The 15,738-nt window shown below is 37.0% G+C and overlaps 1 protein-coding gene across 1 annotated transcript; it reads left to right on the top strand.

Annotated features, from left to right (window-relative positions):
• The first annotated feature begins 6,451 nt into the window (after positions 1-6,451).
• LOC122304722 lies at positions 6,452-11,327 on the top strand. The gene is made up of 2 exons (XM_043116992.1): positions 6,452-6,479; positions 10,012-11,327. Exons 1-2 carry the CDS (start codon positions 6,452-6,454, stop codon positions 11,325-11,327), a joined length of 1,344 nt encoding a protein of 447 aa, XP_042972926.1.
• The last annotated feature ends 4,411 nt before the right edge of the window (positions 11,328-15,738 follow it).

Here is a 15,738-nt window from a genome sequence, read left to right as displayed (position 1 = left end):
GATATTTTATTCTTTATTTTTATTTTTTTTTCTGATTTCTATTTTTTAATATATAAATAGATGAAGAATGTGGGTAGAAAAATATAAAAAGTAAAAGAATGTGGGTTGCTTTTTGTTTTCTTTCCGCAAGAGACTTCATATGACTTTTGAAGAAGATTAAATATGACTTGCTTTTTGGTTCTTCACACGTGGCATGGATAGAGAGGTTTATTTGTATTGGATTTTGACCTATGGCACACCTTTTTCTCTAGATTGAAGAGTGCCGCACAAGAGGAATTCAATTGACATTAGGATTTTGACCAAGGGCACGGCATCATTTTATTTTACCTAAGCTGTAACACATTTTAGGGGGGTTTTTCAATTCAAGCCAGACACATATTCTCTTTGGAGCATTTTTCAGCCACACCAATTTTTCTCTTGGGGCTTTCATACAACATCGCACGGAATTATTAATTGGTAGAAGAGGAACTGCAGTGCCATTGAAGAACTCCTTGAGGGGTCTAATCGATACTACAGTCCAGCCTCCTCCATTGCTTTCAATCTCCATCTCCGTTCATTTGATTTGATCTTTTTATTCCTTACTTTTTATTTAATTTCAGTTTGAGGTTTATAATGTATTCTTAATATTTTTGGATTAAAAGTTGAGCATTTTATTTACTGTTTATTTTATTCTATGTCAATTATTTTTCTTATTTCTTTAAGCTCTATTAAATATGCATTACAATTACATTTTAGATTAATTTAAGTTTTATTATTTAATTTTTAGATTAATTAAAATTATTTAGCGTAATTGAATCCTTGATTGTTCATTTCAATTTGTTAGTCTTTTACGTTCAATTTCGATACTAAAAAAAATCTAAAAGTATGAATCTAGTCTATGACTAGTGCCCTTTTTATTTTCGTTGCACTCTTCCATTCATTGTATATACTATCACTTTTATTTACGAAACTTTTTACCATTTTATACGAGTTTAGATTTAAATAGGTTTTCCCGAGAAGACGATCTAGGAATTTTATTTCTAATTATTACACGACATCCTCCTACACTTGGGATAGCCTTTGTGCTACTTATTTTTGAGTGAGTCAAGTTTTTGGTGCCTTTACCGGGAAATAGTTATCTAATTTAAATTTAAACTCGTTATTTTTTATTTTCTTATTTTTTCACTATCTTATCTCTGACTACATATTTCATTTGCCATCTACCACTCAGTCGCTTGAATCTTATTTATGCTATTTAGACTGACTTTTCATGTCATGGGTGAGAGATAGTTCAAATAGGTTGCTTAGAGTTACATCGAGCATTGAGATTAGTATACACAGCTCAGAGATAAATAGCTCTTCTGTCTCTTCTATGAGCAAGGATATTGAAATTGAACAAACTATGGCTGCACCTGCACCACGCACTCTTAAGGATTATTTGCAACCCACTTGCACCACTACACCTTCATGCATTATTTTACTTGAAGATGCACCTAATTTTTCTATTAAGCATAGTATGATGTCAGTGATACCTCAGTTCAATGGGATGGATTCTGAGAATCCTTACCAGTACTTGACAGATTTTGAGTTGGCTTGCACTACTTTTATTACTAAGGCCATTATTGATGAATTTATTAGACTTCGTTTATTTCCTTTCTCTTTAAAGAAGAAAGAAAAGATTTGGTTTAATTCTTTGAGGCCTAATTCTATCTCTAGTTTGTCTGATATGCAGCGTGAATTCTTACAAAATTTTTTTCCTTTTCAGAGAACTCAGTTTTTGCAAGAGCAAATCAGCCAATTCAATCAGAAACCTGATGAGACTTTTCAGGCCAGTTGGGAAAAATTTAAAGATTTGGTAAATATCTATCCACATCATGGTTTCAAATCTTAGATGCTGGTGAGCTATTTTTACACTGGTCTCACTCCAGAATGCAAGCAGTTTGTTCAGACGATGTGCAAGGAACCCGAGGAAGAACTATCATTTTTTGATTATCTTGCTGAGAGTGCACAATAGTGGAACACTCGTACTGATCGAGTGCCGTTAATAGCACAACCACTAAGGGCTATTTCTAGAGGGGCAGATATGAGCTTAAAGAAGAAACTGATGTTCAAGCCCGAATAACTGCTTTAACTAGAAGACTGGAGGTCATGGAAATGGAAAAAGTGAAGGTTGTGAAAGTAGTAGAGGCATGTTCTATATGTGCTAATTCGAACCATAAGACCCAAGACTGCCCGATTATACCAGTATTTCAAGAAAGTGGGTCTGAGCAGATACAATAAGTTAATTAGGTTAACATAGCACAGAATCAAACTTTTTCCAACACATATAATGGAGAAATGATCAGCCTGGCTGGTCTCCACCATCTCAGTAGCAACCATTTCATCAGGGTGCTCCTCAGCACTAGTATCAGCCATATCAGAGTTCTCAGAGTTATCGTTTTGTAGCGCCTCCTTTCAGCCTCATGTAGTTGCATAGAGTTCTTAGCCTCCATCATTTGCAAAGAAGTCTCTAGATGACAGTATGGCACAAATGTCCAATACACTTAAGCAATTCATGCAAATTTAGGCCATCACAAACAATCAGAACACTCAGGCCATAAATGAGTTGCATGAAACTATTAATAAGTTGAGCACGACCTTGAGCATCCTAGAGAAAGGAAAATTTCCAACACAGCCTCAGCCTAAATTTCAAGTATACAGGCAACAACAACAGCAACTGCATAATGTCTCAGGGGACGTTATTAAGACATTGAAGACCGTTCTTACTTTGAGAAGTGGGAAGGAAGTTCCTTAACCTGAGATGACCATGGATAGACAGGTAGTTAGTTCTAAACCTGAAGATGTAACACAGACAGATGAAGCTGAGAAAGAACTAAAGGAAGTGAGGCCAGAGTCGAAGAAGCCTGTGAGTGGAGAGGTTGAAACTAGTACGGGGTACCAACCTATGGTTCCGTATCCTCAGAGATTGGCAGTTGGCCAAGAGAACAAATATCACACTGAGATTCAAGAGATTTTCAAGCAAGTCAAGATTAATATTCTACTCTTGGATGCCATACAACAAGTGTCTTGATATGCAAAATTTTTAAAAGACTTTTGCACAGTGAAGAGGAAGTTGAATGTAAAGAAGAAAGCTTTCGTAATGGAGCAAGTTAGTACCTTGCTATTGAGCGAGACTCCTCAGAAGTTCAAAGATCCTGGCTCTCCCAATATTTCCATTATGATCAGTAAGTCACGCATTGGGGAGTAATGTGAACTTTCTACCATTCTCAGTGTATGAGCAGTTGGGATTGGGTGAGCTAAAAATGACCTCCATCATGCTACTGTTGGCTAACAGATCAGATATAGAGCCGAGGGGTATTGTAGAGGATGTGCTGGTCCAGGTGGACAAATTTTACTACCAGTGCATTTTATAGTTCTTGATATTCAGCAGTTAGTCTCCACTATTTACCAAGCTCCTGTCATCCTTGGAAGACCATTTCTAGCTACATCAAATGCTTTGATTAATTGTAGAAGTAGAGTTTTGAAGCTTACTTTTGGAAACATGGCACTTGAGTTGAACGTTTTCAATGCTTGCAAGATGCCTGCGCATTTTGATGACACAAGTGATTTGCATGTTGTGGAGAGTTTGACACCAACATAATTTATTTGCTCGACTTTTCCTTTCTCTAATAATGATTCTAGTTTTTAGACACTTGAATTTTTACTTGATGAAAAAGCTCACCATGTTGATGAAGATGTCTTTGAATTTTTGGATTGTTTTGTAGATTCTTCTTTACCACTTGAAGTACAATTTGCAGGCGCAAGATGGAAACCCTAGTTTGAAACTCTACCGCCACCAAACATACTTAAATCTTCAGAGGAAGAAGTTCCCTAGTTGGAACTGAAACCACTTCTTCAAGATTTAAAATATGTGTTTCTTGGTTCTGAAGAAGGCACTTTTCCTGTGGTGATTTCCTCAAAGTTAAATCAAAAGGATGAAGCCTAGTTGATTGAAGTCTTAAAAAAGCATTGAGGCGTAATTGGTTGGACAATAGCTTACATCAAAGGTATTGATGCTGCTGTTTGTACCCATAGAGTCCATCTTGAAGATGATGCTAGACCGGTTTGTGATGCTCAATGTAGGCTCAATCCTACCATGAAGGAAGTTGTTAAAGAGGAAGTGCTTAAGCTGCTTGCAGTAGATATCATTTACCTCATCTCAAATAGTAAGTGGGTAAGTCCAACTCAAGTGGTACCAAAATAATTTGGTTTAACTATTGTCAAAAATGATAAAAATGAGTTGATTCCAACTAGAATGGTTACCGGTTGGAGAATGTGCATTGATTATAGAAAACTTAATTTAGCTAGTAGAAATGATCATTTTCCTTTACCATTCTTGGATCAAATTTTAGAAAGAGTAGCTGGTAATGCATTTTATTGCTTCTTGGATGGATACTCTGGTTATTATCAAATTGTTGTAGCGCCTGAGGACCAGGAGAAAACTACTTTCACCTGTCCTTTTGGCACCTTTGCTTTTACGAAAATGCCTTTTGGTTTGTGTAATACTCTAGCTACTTTTCAGAGATGCATGATGAGTATTTTTTCTGACATGATTGGTGATATTTGTGAAATATTCATGGATGACTTCTCTGTTTTTGGGAAATCTTTTGATAGTTGTTTGCATAATTTGGCACGTATTCTCCAGAGATGTGAGGAAAAAAATCTTTTACTTAATTGGGAGAAATGCGAATTTATGGTTACTCAGGGCATTGTCTTGGGACATATTGTATTCTGGGATCATCTTGCACGACATTCTCTTGCACTTGGGATAGCCTTTGTGCTATTTATTTTTTAGTGAGTCAACCAAACCGTACAACTCTTGGAATTTATCCAATCCACCTCTACTTTTGAATCACATTCTATTTCAACTTGGGACAAACCTTTTCCTTACACAGTTTTATACGTTCCAAAAGTGCTCTAAACTCTACTTCATTATTAGTACCATGGCCAAAATTATGTGAAAAGACAACCAAAAACTGTCCACCATAGTCTCGAATCACCCCCTACCACCAATGCTACCTGAATTACCCCTGTAACTACCGTCCATATTCAGCTTTACCCAGTCTTCCTTTGGCTTCCTCCATTGAACAATCTGAGATTTGCATGATTTAGATACTGGTACGTTAACGTCCAAAGTAGCTAGAATCTCAACATCTATATGAGAGGCATGTCCTCTAACCAGTCTCTTGGAGAAAGAACGAAGCCAGGCCTTCATTGCACGTCCAATAGTCTCAACCAAATCAAGCTGCCCCTCCATGCGCACCTTGCATCTACAAGTCCATAGCTTTTAGAAAATCAAACTTGGTAAGATACCAATAAGAAATTCCCTTCAGGTAGACTTTTGAGCAAAAGCAAACCAATGCATTACCCTTGACCACCATGAAGAATGTTGCACTCTCGGCAACCCCAGTGTAGTCTCTGTAATTCCCCATAATTTCTTAGCAAATTCAACCATGCATAAAACATGATCATTCTATTCTTATTTGGCATCCAGACTAATATATTCGCACCTCCTTTACCCGTAACAATGAGACGAGTAATTTCATCAGCCTTTTGTATACCCACCAACTAAACAAAACGTGTTATATCCCATCCGTCTTCAATCCATAAATCTTTGATATGCAAAGAAAAATTCATCACTGCTTAAGCATATGTGTTGGTAAGAGAACAATTGTATATGTTCTTATGTTATTACATATGTCATGCTAGGGCTTGAAAAAATTCAACATATGTCATGTTATTACACATTTTCTCACATCACAAAATTCTTATGTATTACACATTCTGTTCTATCATGAAATTTTTATCTGTTACACATTATGTTCTATCACGATATGTTTATTTGTTACACATTTTATTATATTATGAAATTTTTATTTGTTATACTTTTTTTATCACAAAATGTTTATCTGTTACACACTATATTATGTCACAAAATGTTTATCTGTTATGCATTATGCCATGGCTTGAAATGTTTTCCTGTTTCATGATTATACGATGTCATTCATTTCATGTATATGTCACATTACATTTCGTCAAGTCATCTATGATTTCATTTCATATTACGTCATTGATGAAGTGTTAGAAATGCATAATTAAGTTGTTTTAGTGAGTGCTTTATTACATCAAAGAAGGGTTGAATACTTAATTATGCATCAAAATTTTAACACTTAATGAAAAATTTATTGATGATAATATTTTGCACATCAAAGTCTCATATTTGCCCTTGAAATACTTAAACTATAATATCATTCGATTTATATATTGTAGGGCATTTATGGAAGGAAAGAAAGAATGGGACCTATGAAGAAATAAAAGAATTGATTATGGTTTTTGTAGAATCTCATCTAGCAGGAGATCAATTGCATATCACGTTGGAGACAGCCGGACAGCAGCACACCACACGTGCTGACCATTGCAAGACAAATAGAACATGGATGCAGAAAACATGTTGCTGGAAGGCAAGCTGCTCATTTAAGCTTTCTTGCTTCTGCACATGGAAGGTCACCACAGAAGCATGGGCTGCACATTTGCTTTGAATTGTATAATAATATAGCATCACATGGACAGCTCACAAGACACACGACTATAAAAAGAAAGAGGGCTGAAATGCTAGGGGAGTTCAGTAGCTTAGCTTGGAGTTGTCATTTTCTTTCTTTTGTTTCAGACACTAGGCTTCAGAATTTATTTTGTCACAGCTTTTACTTTGTTTTTTTTTTTTTTTTGCTCCAGACCTGCTAACAGTAGACTGGAGTGGTACTTCGTTTTATTTCTTTTTCTTTGGTTTTCGTTCGGCTACATTTTTTATTTTCTCTTCTTTTTCATTTGGACGCAAGGCGGCTTGCTTTGTCTTCAAGCATTTATTTTTCATTCCAGACACAGAATTAATTGGCGGTAGCCCTTTTTAGCATTCTAATTGTCTTCCGGTTTTAGGACCTAGGGAGTAGAGTGTAGCTGAGTTTTAATTTCTTTACTCTTTTTCGTTTGAGGAGAGGCGGCTGTAATGAATTTATCCTTTCACTTTGTTTTGGTTCCAGACCGAGCACTAGGTAGCTTATTTTTTGTTTTACAGGAAGTGGCTTGTTTTTTTTTGTCTTACACACATTATCATTCTAGCAGCTTGTTTTAGACTTCACCTGGTTTTTGTTCGTTGGAGAGCTTTGGGCAGTAGAGTAGATTTTATTTCTTTACTTTTCGTTTAGACCTTGCAGAGCTGGTTTTGGATTTTATTCACCTTTTGCTTTTCCATTCGGCGGTAAAGGAGTAGTTTTTAGAGTTTTATAGTTTTTTCTAACGTTGAAGAACAGGGGGAAGTCGGCGTGGTGCTGCTCTCTCTCTCGTTACAGTTTTATTTTTCTATTCTTTTCTGGGTTGTTGCAAAAGAAGAGACGGCTGGAAGCTCAGCTCAGTTTAATTTTAGTTTTTCATTTTTCCCAGTTGCCGTAGTTACCTTAGGGGCTCTGTTTTCATTTTACTTTTTCTCTGGTTTTCCAGACCTTTTTCTTTTCTTTTCTACTTGTGTTGGTTTCTGTTTGCAGACCAAGAGCTATCCGACACATAGTTATTTACTTTCTTTCCAGTTTTACGCTCGGTTGGTCATATTTTATTTTTATCTCGTGTTCAGTCCTCCTTTACGTTGGTAGACGGTGGCACTTTCTCGGGTTTTTGTGTTTTTTTCTCTCTTCATTTCTTTTCCTTTTTTCTTCATTCGGCACTCAGTTTTTTTTTTTTATAGCTTTGCTTAGATTAATTTTTGTTGTTAAGAATATCATGTGTAGCTAATTTTTTTAAGCTTGGGTTGTGGAATGGGACTTGATTTTTTTTAGGTTCTAGATCATTGCTATATTTTATTGATAATTGTTGATTTCACTAAGTTACTAGTTGGATTTAAATTGAAAATAGATTGCGGCTCTTGCTCTTGATTTGTTGTTGACGTAAGGCACAACAAAAACTTGAAAATTATCAAGGCTTCTCTCAGTTGTTTGTTAATGTGTGTTCGGCTAGTAAAGTTGAAAATCCCTTAGAAAAATATTGCAAAAACTTGAGCTTAACCTTTTTATCTTCCGTTTATCAATACCTTGATTGGGTTGTTAATCTAGAAATGTATCTAGGATCTAAAATAAAGAGCGTCTCATACCCTACCCAAGTGTTTGTTAATTTGCCTTTTTGATTAGAAATTTTAATTTCAGCTTTGATTAATTTTTTTTTTTTTGTGGGAATTGAATTCACTCTTTTCTATTCTTACCTCATATTCGATACTTTTTTCCACAAATGCTTTGATAACCCTCTGTCCCTGTGGAATACGATCCTGGACTTATCCTTGTATTACTTTGACAGCTTCTACACTTGGAAGACATAATTTTAAGCTGGTCAAGTTTCTGGCGCCGTTGCCGGGGACAATGGGTGTTTGTCAAAGCATTCTCTTTTTTCCTGAGAGGATGTTTGTGGAGCTGTGAACCTCTTCACAGCCTGGGTGACATCTTTACTTCTCATTTTACTTATTTACTTTTATCTTGTTTTGTGCTGAAGTTGCATGTCTGGTTGGACTAGAGATAGCACATATAAACTTGCTAGGACTGAATCATTGACCTCATCATCGAGTGCATCATCTGTTTCTCTTAATTCAGTATTTGAATCATCATTTGACACTCGTAGTAACATGGCTGAAGAAGAAGAACACAATAATAGGGAGATGGAAAATCCCAACAGGACACTTAGAGAATATTTGCATCCTATTAGACCACCACTCCATTGTGCATCATTACACCCTTGAATGCTCATAATTTCAATTTTAAACCTGGAATGATACCATTATTGCCTCATTTTCATGGATTGGATTCTGAAAATCACTACTTGCACCTCAAGGAGTTTGAGGAAGTATGCTTCACATTTTTGGATCAAAACTGTACTGAGGAGATTGTTAGATTGAAGTTGTTTCCTTTTTCTCTTAAGGACAAAGCAAAAACATGGTTGAATGCATTGAGGCCAAGATCCGTTGGAACATGGCAAGAAATGCAAGCTGAATTTCTGAAAATTTTTTTCCAATGCATCGCACCAATGCTTTAAAGAGACAAATCATGAATTTTTCTCAAAAGGAAAATGAAACTTTTTATCAAAGTTGGGAAAGATTCAAATATCTCTTAAATGCTTGTCCACACCATGGTTACGAGAATTGGCGCATTATTAGTTTTTTTTATGAAGCTTTGGTACCTAAGATGCGACAATTTGTTGAAACCATGTGTAATGGAGAGTTCTTTAATAAGGAACCGGAAGAAGCATTTGCATATTTTGATTACTTGGCTAAAAACGCTCAATCATGGGACACTTTTTGTGTCTATGATAGAGTTGAACCATTGAGGACCGTAAGTGGGGGGGGGGGGGGTAAATATGTTTTAAATGAAGAGGATGATTTGAAAGCTAAATTTGCCTTATTGTCAAAAAAATTGGAGGTGATTGAGTTGAAGAAAGTGCATGAAATTCAGGGCATTCCAAAACAAGGAAAATGTAACATTTGTGAGGATATTAGTCCTATAACATCTGAATGTCCTACTATTCCAGCTTTTAAAGAAGTTTTGTGTGATGCTTCTCATCCTATTAACATGATTTCTAAACCTTTTCTTGCACCATATTCTAACACTTATAATATAGGTTGGAGAAATCATCCTAATTTCAGCTGGAGAAATGATCATCCCACAAATTCAGCACATCCGGGAGCTGGTGCACCTCAATATTCAGTTCATACCCAGCAAAATGCACTAATTTCAACCCCTAGAAGACCCATGGATGACCCATTTCAACAAATGGCTTCTACTCTTTAGCAGTTCATGTAAAGTCAAACCACCATAAATAACCAAACTTCTCAAGCCATCAATGACATAAGGAATAATTTGACCAAGCTGAACACAACCTTGAGTGCGCAAGAGATTTTCCTGTCTCAACCCCAACCAAATCCTCAAGTCTAAATTGCTGCCATAGAGTCTTTATCTTCTTCAGAAGCAAATGTCAAGACTTACAAGGCCGTAATAACTCTCTGTAGTGACAAAGAAGTTGAAACATTGGGTAATGAAGCTGGCAAGAAAGGTGAAAGTTCCATTTCTAATGCACAAGGTAAAAATTCTGATGTTGATGTTTCTTTGGAACCAAAGGTAACTCCTCCGGCACCCTTTCCTCAAAGATTGGTTCCTTTACATAAAGATAAACATCATGATGAGATTTTGGACATTTTTAGACAAGTGCGCATTAACATTCCTCTTCTTGATGCCATTGAGCAAATCGCCACGTATGCCAAATTTTTGAAATATTTGTGTACGGTTAAAAGAAGACTTAATGTGAAAAAGAAGGCATTTCTCACGGAACAAGTTAGCCCCATTATCCAATCCAATATTCCTCCTAAGTATAAAGATCCGGGTTCTCCAACAATAGCTTGTGTTATAGGAAGCTCCAAAATAGGCCAAGCACTACTAGACTTAGGTTCTAGTGTCAATTTGCTTCCTTATAACACCTATGAACAACTTGGTTTAGGAGAGTTGAAACCAACTTCTATCATCTTGCAATTGGTCGACCGTTCAATTAAAAAGCCTAGGGGAGTGGTGAAAGATGTGTTGGTGCAAGTGGATAAATTTTATTATCCCGTTGATTTTGTGGTCTTAGATGTTCAATTAACTCCTCACTCTGTTTTTCAGGCACCCGTCATTTTAGGGAGGCCATTTTTGGCTACTTCCAATGCTTTGATAAATTGTCGCAGTGGCATCCTTAAATTGACTTTTGGCAATATGACGTTGGAGTTAAATGTGTTCAACACTTGTAGGCAACCACAAGATTTGAAAGAACTCCAGGAAGTGAATTGTTTGGAATCTTTACTTGCTGAAGAATTTTTTTTAGAGCAAGAGAGTCAAATGGAACTTGTTTTACCTGGAACCTTAGAAAATAGTGAATTGTTGGATACTAATGTAGTAAATTCTAGTGCAGGTAGCAAAATGGACTCATTGTGGCAACTTAAGTTTGAAGATCTGCCACTTCAATCCATACACCAACAACCATCAGATGAAGTTTCTCCATCACCGGTTTTGAAACCACTACCTGAATCGCTGAAATATGTTTTTCTTGGGCCAACTAACACTTTTCCATGTATTATCTCATCTTCTTTGTCATTGAGCAAGAGGAGCAACTCCTACGGGTTCTTAAGCAACATAAATGAGCACTTGGATGGTCGATTGCCGACATCAAAGGAATCAACCCCACCATTTGCACACATTGAATTTTCTTGGAGGAGAATTCATCACCAACTTGAGAATTGCAAAGGAGGTTGAATCCTACGATGGAGGAGGTGGTTAAAAATGAATTCTTGAAGCTCTTGGATGTAGGTATCATCTATCCCATCTCTGATAGTCAATGGGTAAGTCCTACTCAAGTAGTTCCTAAGAAATCTGAGGTTACAATTGTGAAAAATGAAAAAGATGAGTTAATCCCAACTAGAACCATCACAGGATGGTGCATGTGCATTGATTTTAGGAAACTAAATGCTGTCACAAGAAAGGACCATTTTCCATTACCATTTTTAGACCAAACTCTGGAAAGAGTTGCGGGCCATAGTTTTTATTGTTTTCTTGATGGTTTTTCGGGATATTATCCAATTGAAATAGCCCCTGAAGACCAAGAAAAAACTACTTTTACTTGCCCATTTGGAACTTTTGCATTTAGGAAAATGCCCTTTGGACTTTGTAATGCACCCGCCACATTTCAACGATGCATGTTAAGTATTTTTATTAACATGGTTGAGCATATCTTGGAGGTGTTTATGGATGATTTTTCAGTTTATGGTGATTCATTTGATGCATGCCTTACTCACCTCACTGCTGTTTTGGGTCGATGTGAAGAGAAAAAATATGCTCTTAAATTGGGAAAAATGCCATTTTATGGTGCGGCAAGGTATTGTCCTTGGTCACATCATCTCAGCCCGAGGCATTGAAGTTGACAAATCTAAAACTGATCTAATATCGAAGTTACCCATTCCAAAATCAGTCAAAGATATTAGATCATTTTTGGGACATGCCGATTTAATAGGCGTTTCATAAAAAACTTTAGCTCCATATCGAGACCTTTGTGTAAGTTATTAGCTAAGGATTGCGTGTTTAATTGGACTGATGCATGTCAAGTTGCTTTTGAGCAACTCAAATCTATGCTTGTCACTGCACCTATAATTCAACCACCTAACTGGTCACTGCCATTTGAGATCATGTGTGACGCTAGTGACCTTGCCATAGGTGTTGTCCTTGGTCAGCGGAGAGGTAAGCTTCCATTTGTGATTTATTATGCAAGCAAAACACTTGATGCAGGTCAGAAAAATTACTCCACCACTAAAAAGGAGTTACTAGCAGTTGTTTTTGCTTTGGATAAATTTAGAGCTTACATTTTAGGCTCTCCGATTGTTATATTCACTGACCATGCAGCTCTTAAATATTTGCTCACAAAGAAAGATGCCAAACCTCGACTGATTGGATAGATTTTGTTATTGCAGGAATTTAATATCAGCATCAAGGATAAAAAGGGAGTAGAAAATGTGGTTGCCGATCATTTATCTTGACTCGTCGTTGAAAATTCTGAGCCTTCTACTCCCATTTCAGATTCCGTTCCAGATGAACAGCTTTTAGCTGTTGATTCTTTACCTTGGTTTGCTGATATTATCAATTTCTTGGTGACAGGACATACCCCACCACATTGGAGTTCTCAAGACATCAAAAGGTTTAAATTGGAGGTCAGATCTTTCTTTTATGATGACCCATATTTATTCAAATATTGTTCTGATCAAATTTTGAGAAGATGTGTGCCTAATTGTGACATTCCGCACATACTAAATTTTTGTCATGCTAGTGTGTGTGGAGGCCACTTTTCAGCTAAGAAAACAGTGCCTAAAATCTTGCAATATGGTTATTATTGGCCCCACATGTTCAAGGATGCTTACAATTTTTGTAAGGCATGCGAACCATGTCAAAAGTTAGGAGGAATCACCCGTAGAAACATGATGCCCTTACAACCCATTTTAGCATTAGAAATTTTTTATTGTTGGGGGGTTAATTTTATGGGTCCTTTTCTATCTTCATTTGGGTATCTTTACATTCTTGTTGCTGTGGACTATATTTCTAAATGGGTCGAGGCAATACCATGTAGGACCAATGATCATCGGGTGGTGTTAAAATTTTTGAAAGACAACATTTTCACTCAGTTTGGGATACCAAGGGTTTTAATTAGTGATGGAGGTTCCCACTTTTGCAATAAACCATTTGCAGTGTTAATGAAAAAATATGGGGTCCATCACAAAGTTTTAACTCCTTATCATCCTCAAACCAATGGCCAAGCTGAGTTGGCCAACCGGGAGATCAAAACCATTCTTGAAAAAACAGTCAACCCAAATAGGAAAGATTGGTCTTTGAGGCTTTCAGACACTTTATGGGCTTATAGGACAGCTTTTAAAACTATCCTAGGCATGTCTCCCTATCGTTTGGTTTACGGTAAAGCATGTCATCTCCCAATTGAGCTAGAACACAAGGCTTACTGGGCTGTCAAGCAATTTAACTTCTCTACTAACAATTCTGGTGTTTTAAGGAAATTGGAGCTGAATGAATTAGAAGAATTGAGACATGATGCCTATGATAATGCCAAAGTTTACAAGGAGAGAACTAAGGTTTTCCACGACAAGCACATTTTGAGAAAGAGTTTTCTCCCCAATCAAAAGGTTCTCCTCTACAACTCTAGACTCCATGTGTTTGCCGGTAAACTTTGATCCAAATGGAGTGGTCCTTATATTATTCAGACAGTGTTTCCTCATGGGGCTGTTGAAATCCTCAATCCACACAATAGTAATATTTTTAAGGTTAATGGACAGTGACTCAAATATTTTCTTGACCATTTTTCACCAGAGGATACCACCATCCATCTATTGGACCCCGACCCTCCAACCGAGCCTTGATGTTTGACTTGTTTGTCATCTTATTTCACTGCTTCTTTGCATTTTTCTGTTTTACCTTTTAGTTTATGCAGGTGTGTTTTTCTCTCTTCTATTTTTTGTTGTTCTCTTCTTGTCATATGTTTCTCTTCTGCCCAATTATACCAGTTTTTCAAGAAAGTGGGTTTGAGCAGATGCAATAAGTTAATTGGGTTAACATAGCACAGAATCAAACTTTTTCCAACACATATAATGGAGAAATGATCAGCCTGGCTGGTCTTCACCATCTCAGCAGCAACCATTTCATTAGGGTGCTCCTCAGCACCAGTATCAGCCATATTAGAGTTCTCAGAGCTATCCTTTTTTAGCACCTCCTTTCAGCCTAATGTAGCTGCATAGAGTTCTTAGCCGTATCATCTACAAAGAAGTCTCTAGATGACAGTATGGCACAGATGGCCAATACACTTCAGCAATTCATGCAAATTTAGGCCACCACAAACAATCAGAACACTCAGACCATAAATGAGTTGCATGGCACTATTAATAAGATGAGTATGACCTTGAGCATCCTAGAGAAAGGAAAATTTCCAGCATAGCCTCAGCCTAAATTTCAAGTATATAGGCAACAACAACAGCAAGTGCATAATGTCTCAGGGGACGTTATTAAGACATCGAAGACCGTTCTTACTTTGAGAAGTGGGAAGGAAGTTCCTTAACTTGAGATGACCATGGATAGGCAGGTAGTTAGTTCTAAACCTGAAGATGTAACAGAGACAGATCAAGCTGAGAAAGAACTAAAGGAAGTGAGGCCAGAGTCGAAGAAGCCTGTGAGTGGAGAGGTTGAAACTAGTAGGGGGTACCAACCTATGGTTCCCTATCCTCAGAGATTGGCAGTTGGCCAAAAGAACAAATATCACACTGAGATTCAAGAGATTTTCAAGCAAGTCAAGATTAATATTCTACTCTTGGATGCCATACAACAAGTGCCTTCATATGCAAAATTTTTAAAGGACTTTTGCACAGTGAAGAGGAAGTTGAATGTAAAGAAGAAAGCTTTCCTAATGGAGCAAGTCAGTACCTTACTATTGAGCGAGACACCTCAGAAGTTCAAAGATCCTGGCTCTCCCAATATTTCCATTATGATCAGTGAGTCACACATTGGAAGAGCTTTACTTGATTTGGAGAGTAATGTGAACTTTCTACCATTCTCAGTGTATGAGCAGTTGGGATTAGGTGAGCTGAAAAAGACCTCCATCATGCTACAGTTGGTTGACCGATCAGTTATGGAGCCGAGGGGTATTGTAGAGGATGTGCTGGTCCAGGTGGACAAATTTTACTACCATTGCATTTTATAGTTCCTGATATGCAGTAGCCAGTCTCCACTATTTACCAAGCTCCTGTCATCCTTGGAAGACCATTTCTAGCTACATCAAATGCTTTGATTAATTGCAGAAGTAGAGTTTTGAAGCTTACTTTTGGGCACTTGAGTTGAACGTTTTCAATGCTTCCAAGATGCTAGCGCATTTTGATGACACAAGTGATTTGAATGTTGTGGAGAGTTTGACACCAACATAATTTATTTGCTTAACTTTTCCTTTCTCTAATAATGATTCTAGTTTTTAGACACCTGAATTTTTACTTGATAAAAAAGCTGACCATGTTGATGAAGATTTTTTTTTTTTTTTGAAATAGCTGGTAGCCACCCACATAGCAGCCCCGTCCCAAGTTTATTAAGAAAGCCCTCACATATGGCGAAGGAAAACAGTGGTTACATCACT

The sequence above is a fragment of the Carya illinoinensis genome, chromosome 3 (genome assembly GCF_018687715.1).
Source record: "Carya illinoinensis cultivar Pawnee chromosome 3, C.illinoinensisPawnee_v1, whole genome shotgun sequence".
Classification (NCBI taxonomy): Eukaryota; Viridiplantae; Streptophyta; class Magnoliopsida; order Fagales; family Juglandaceae; genus Carya; species Carya illinoinensis.
Note: the sequence above shows the minus strand (reverse complement) of the source record. Positions and strands in the feature narration are given on the sequence as shown.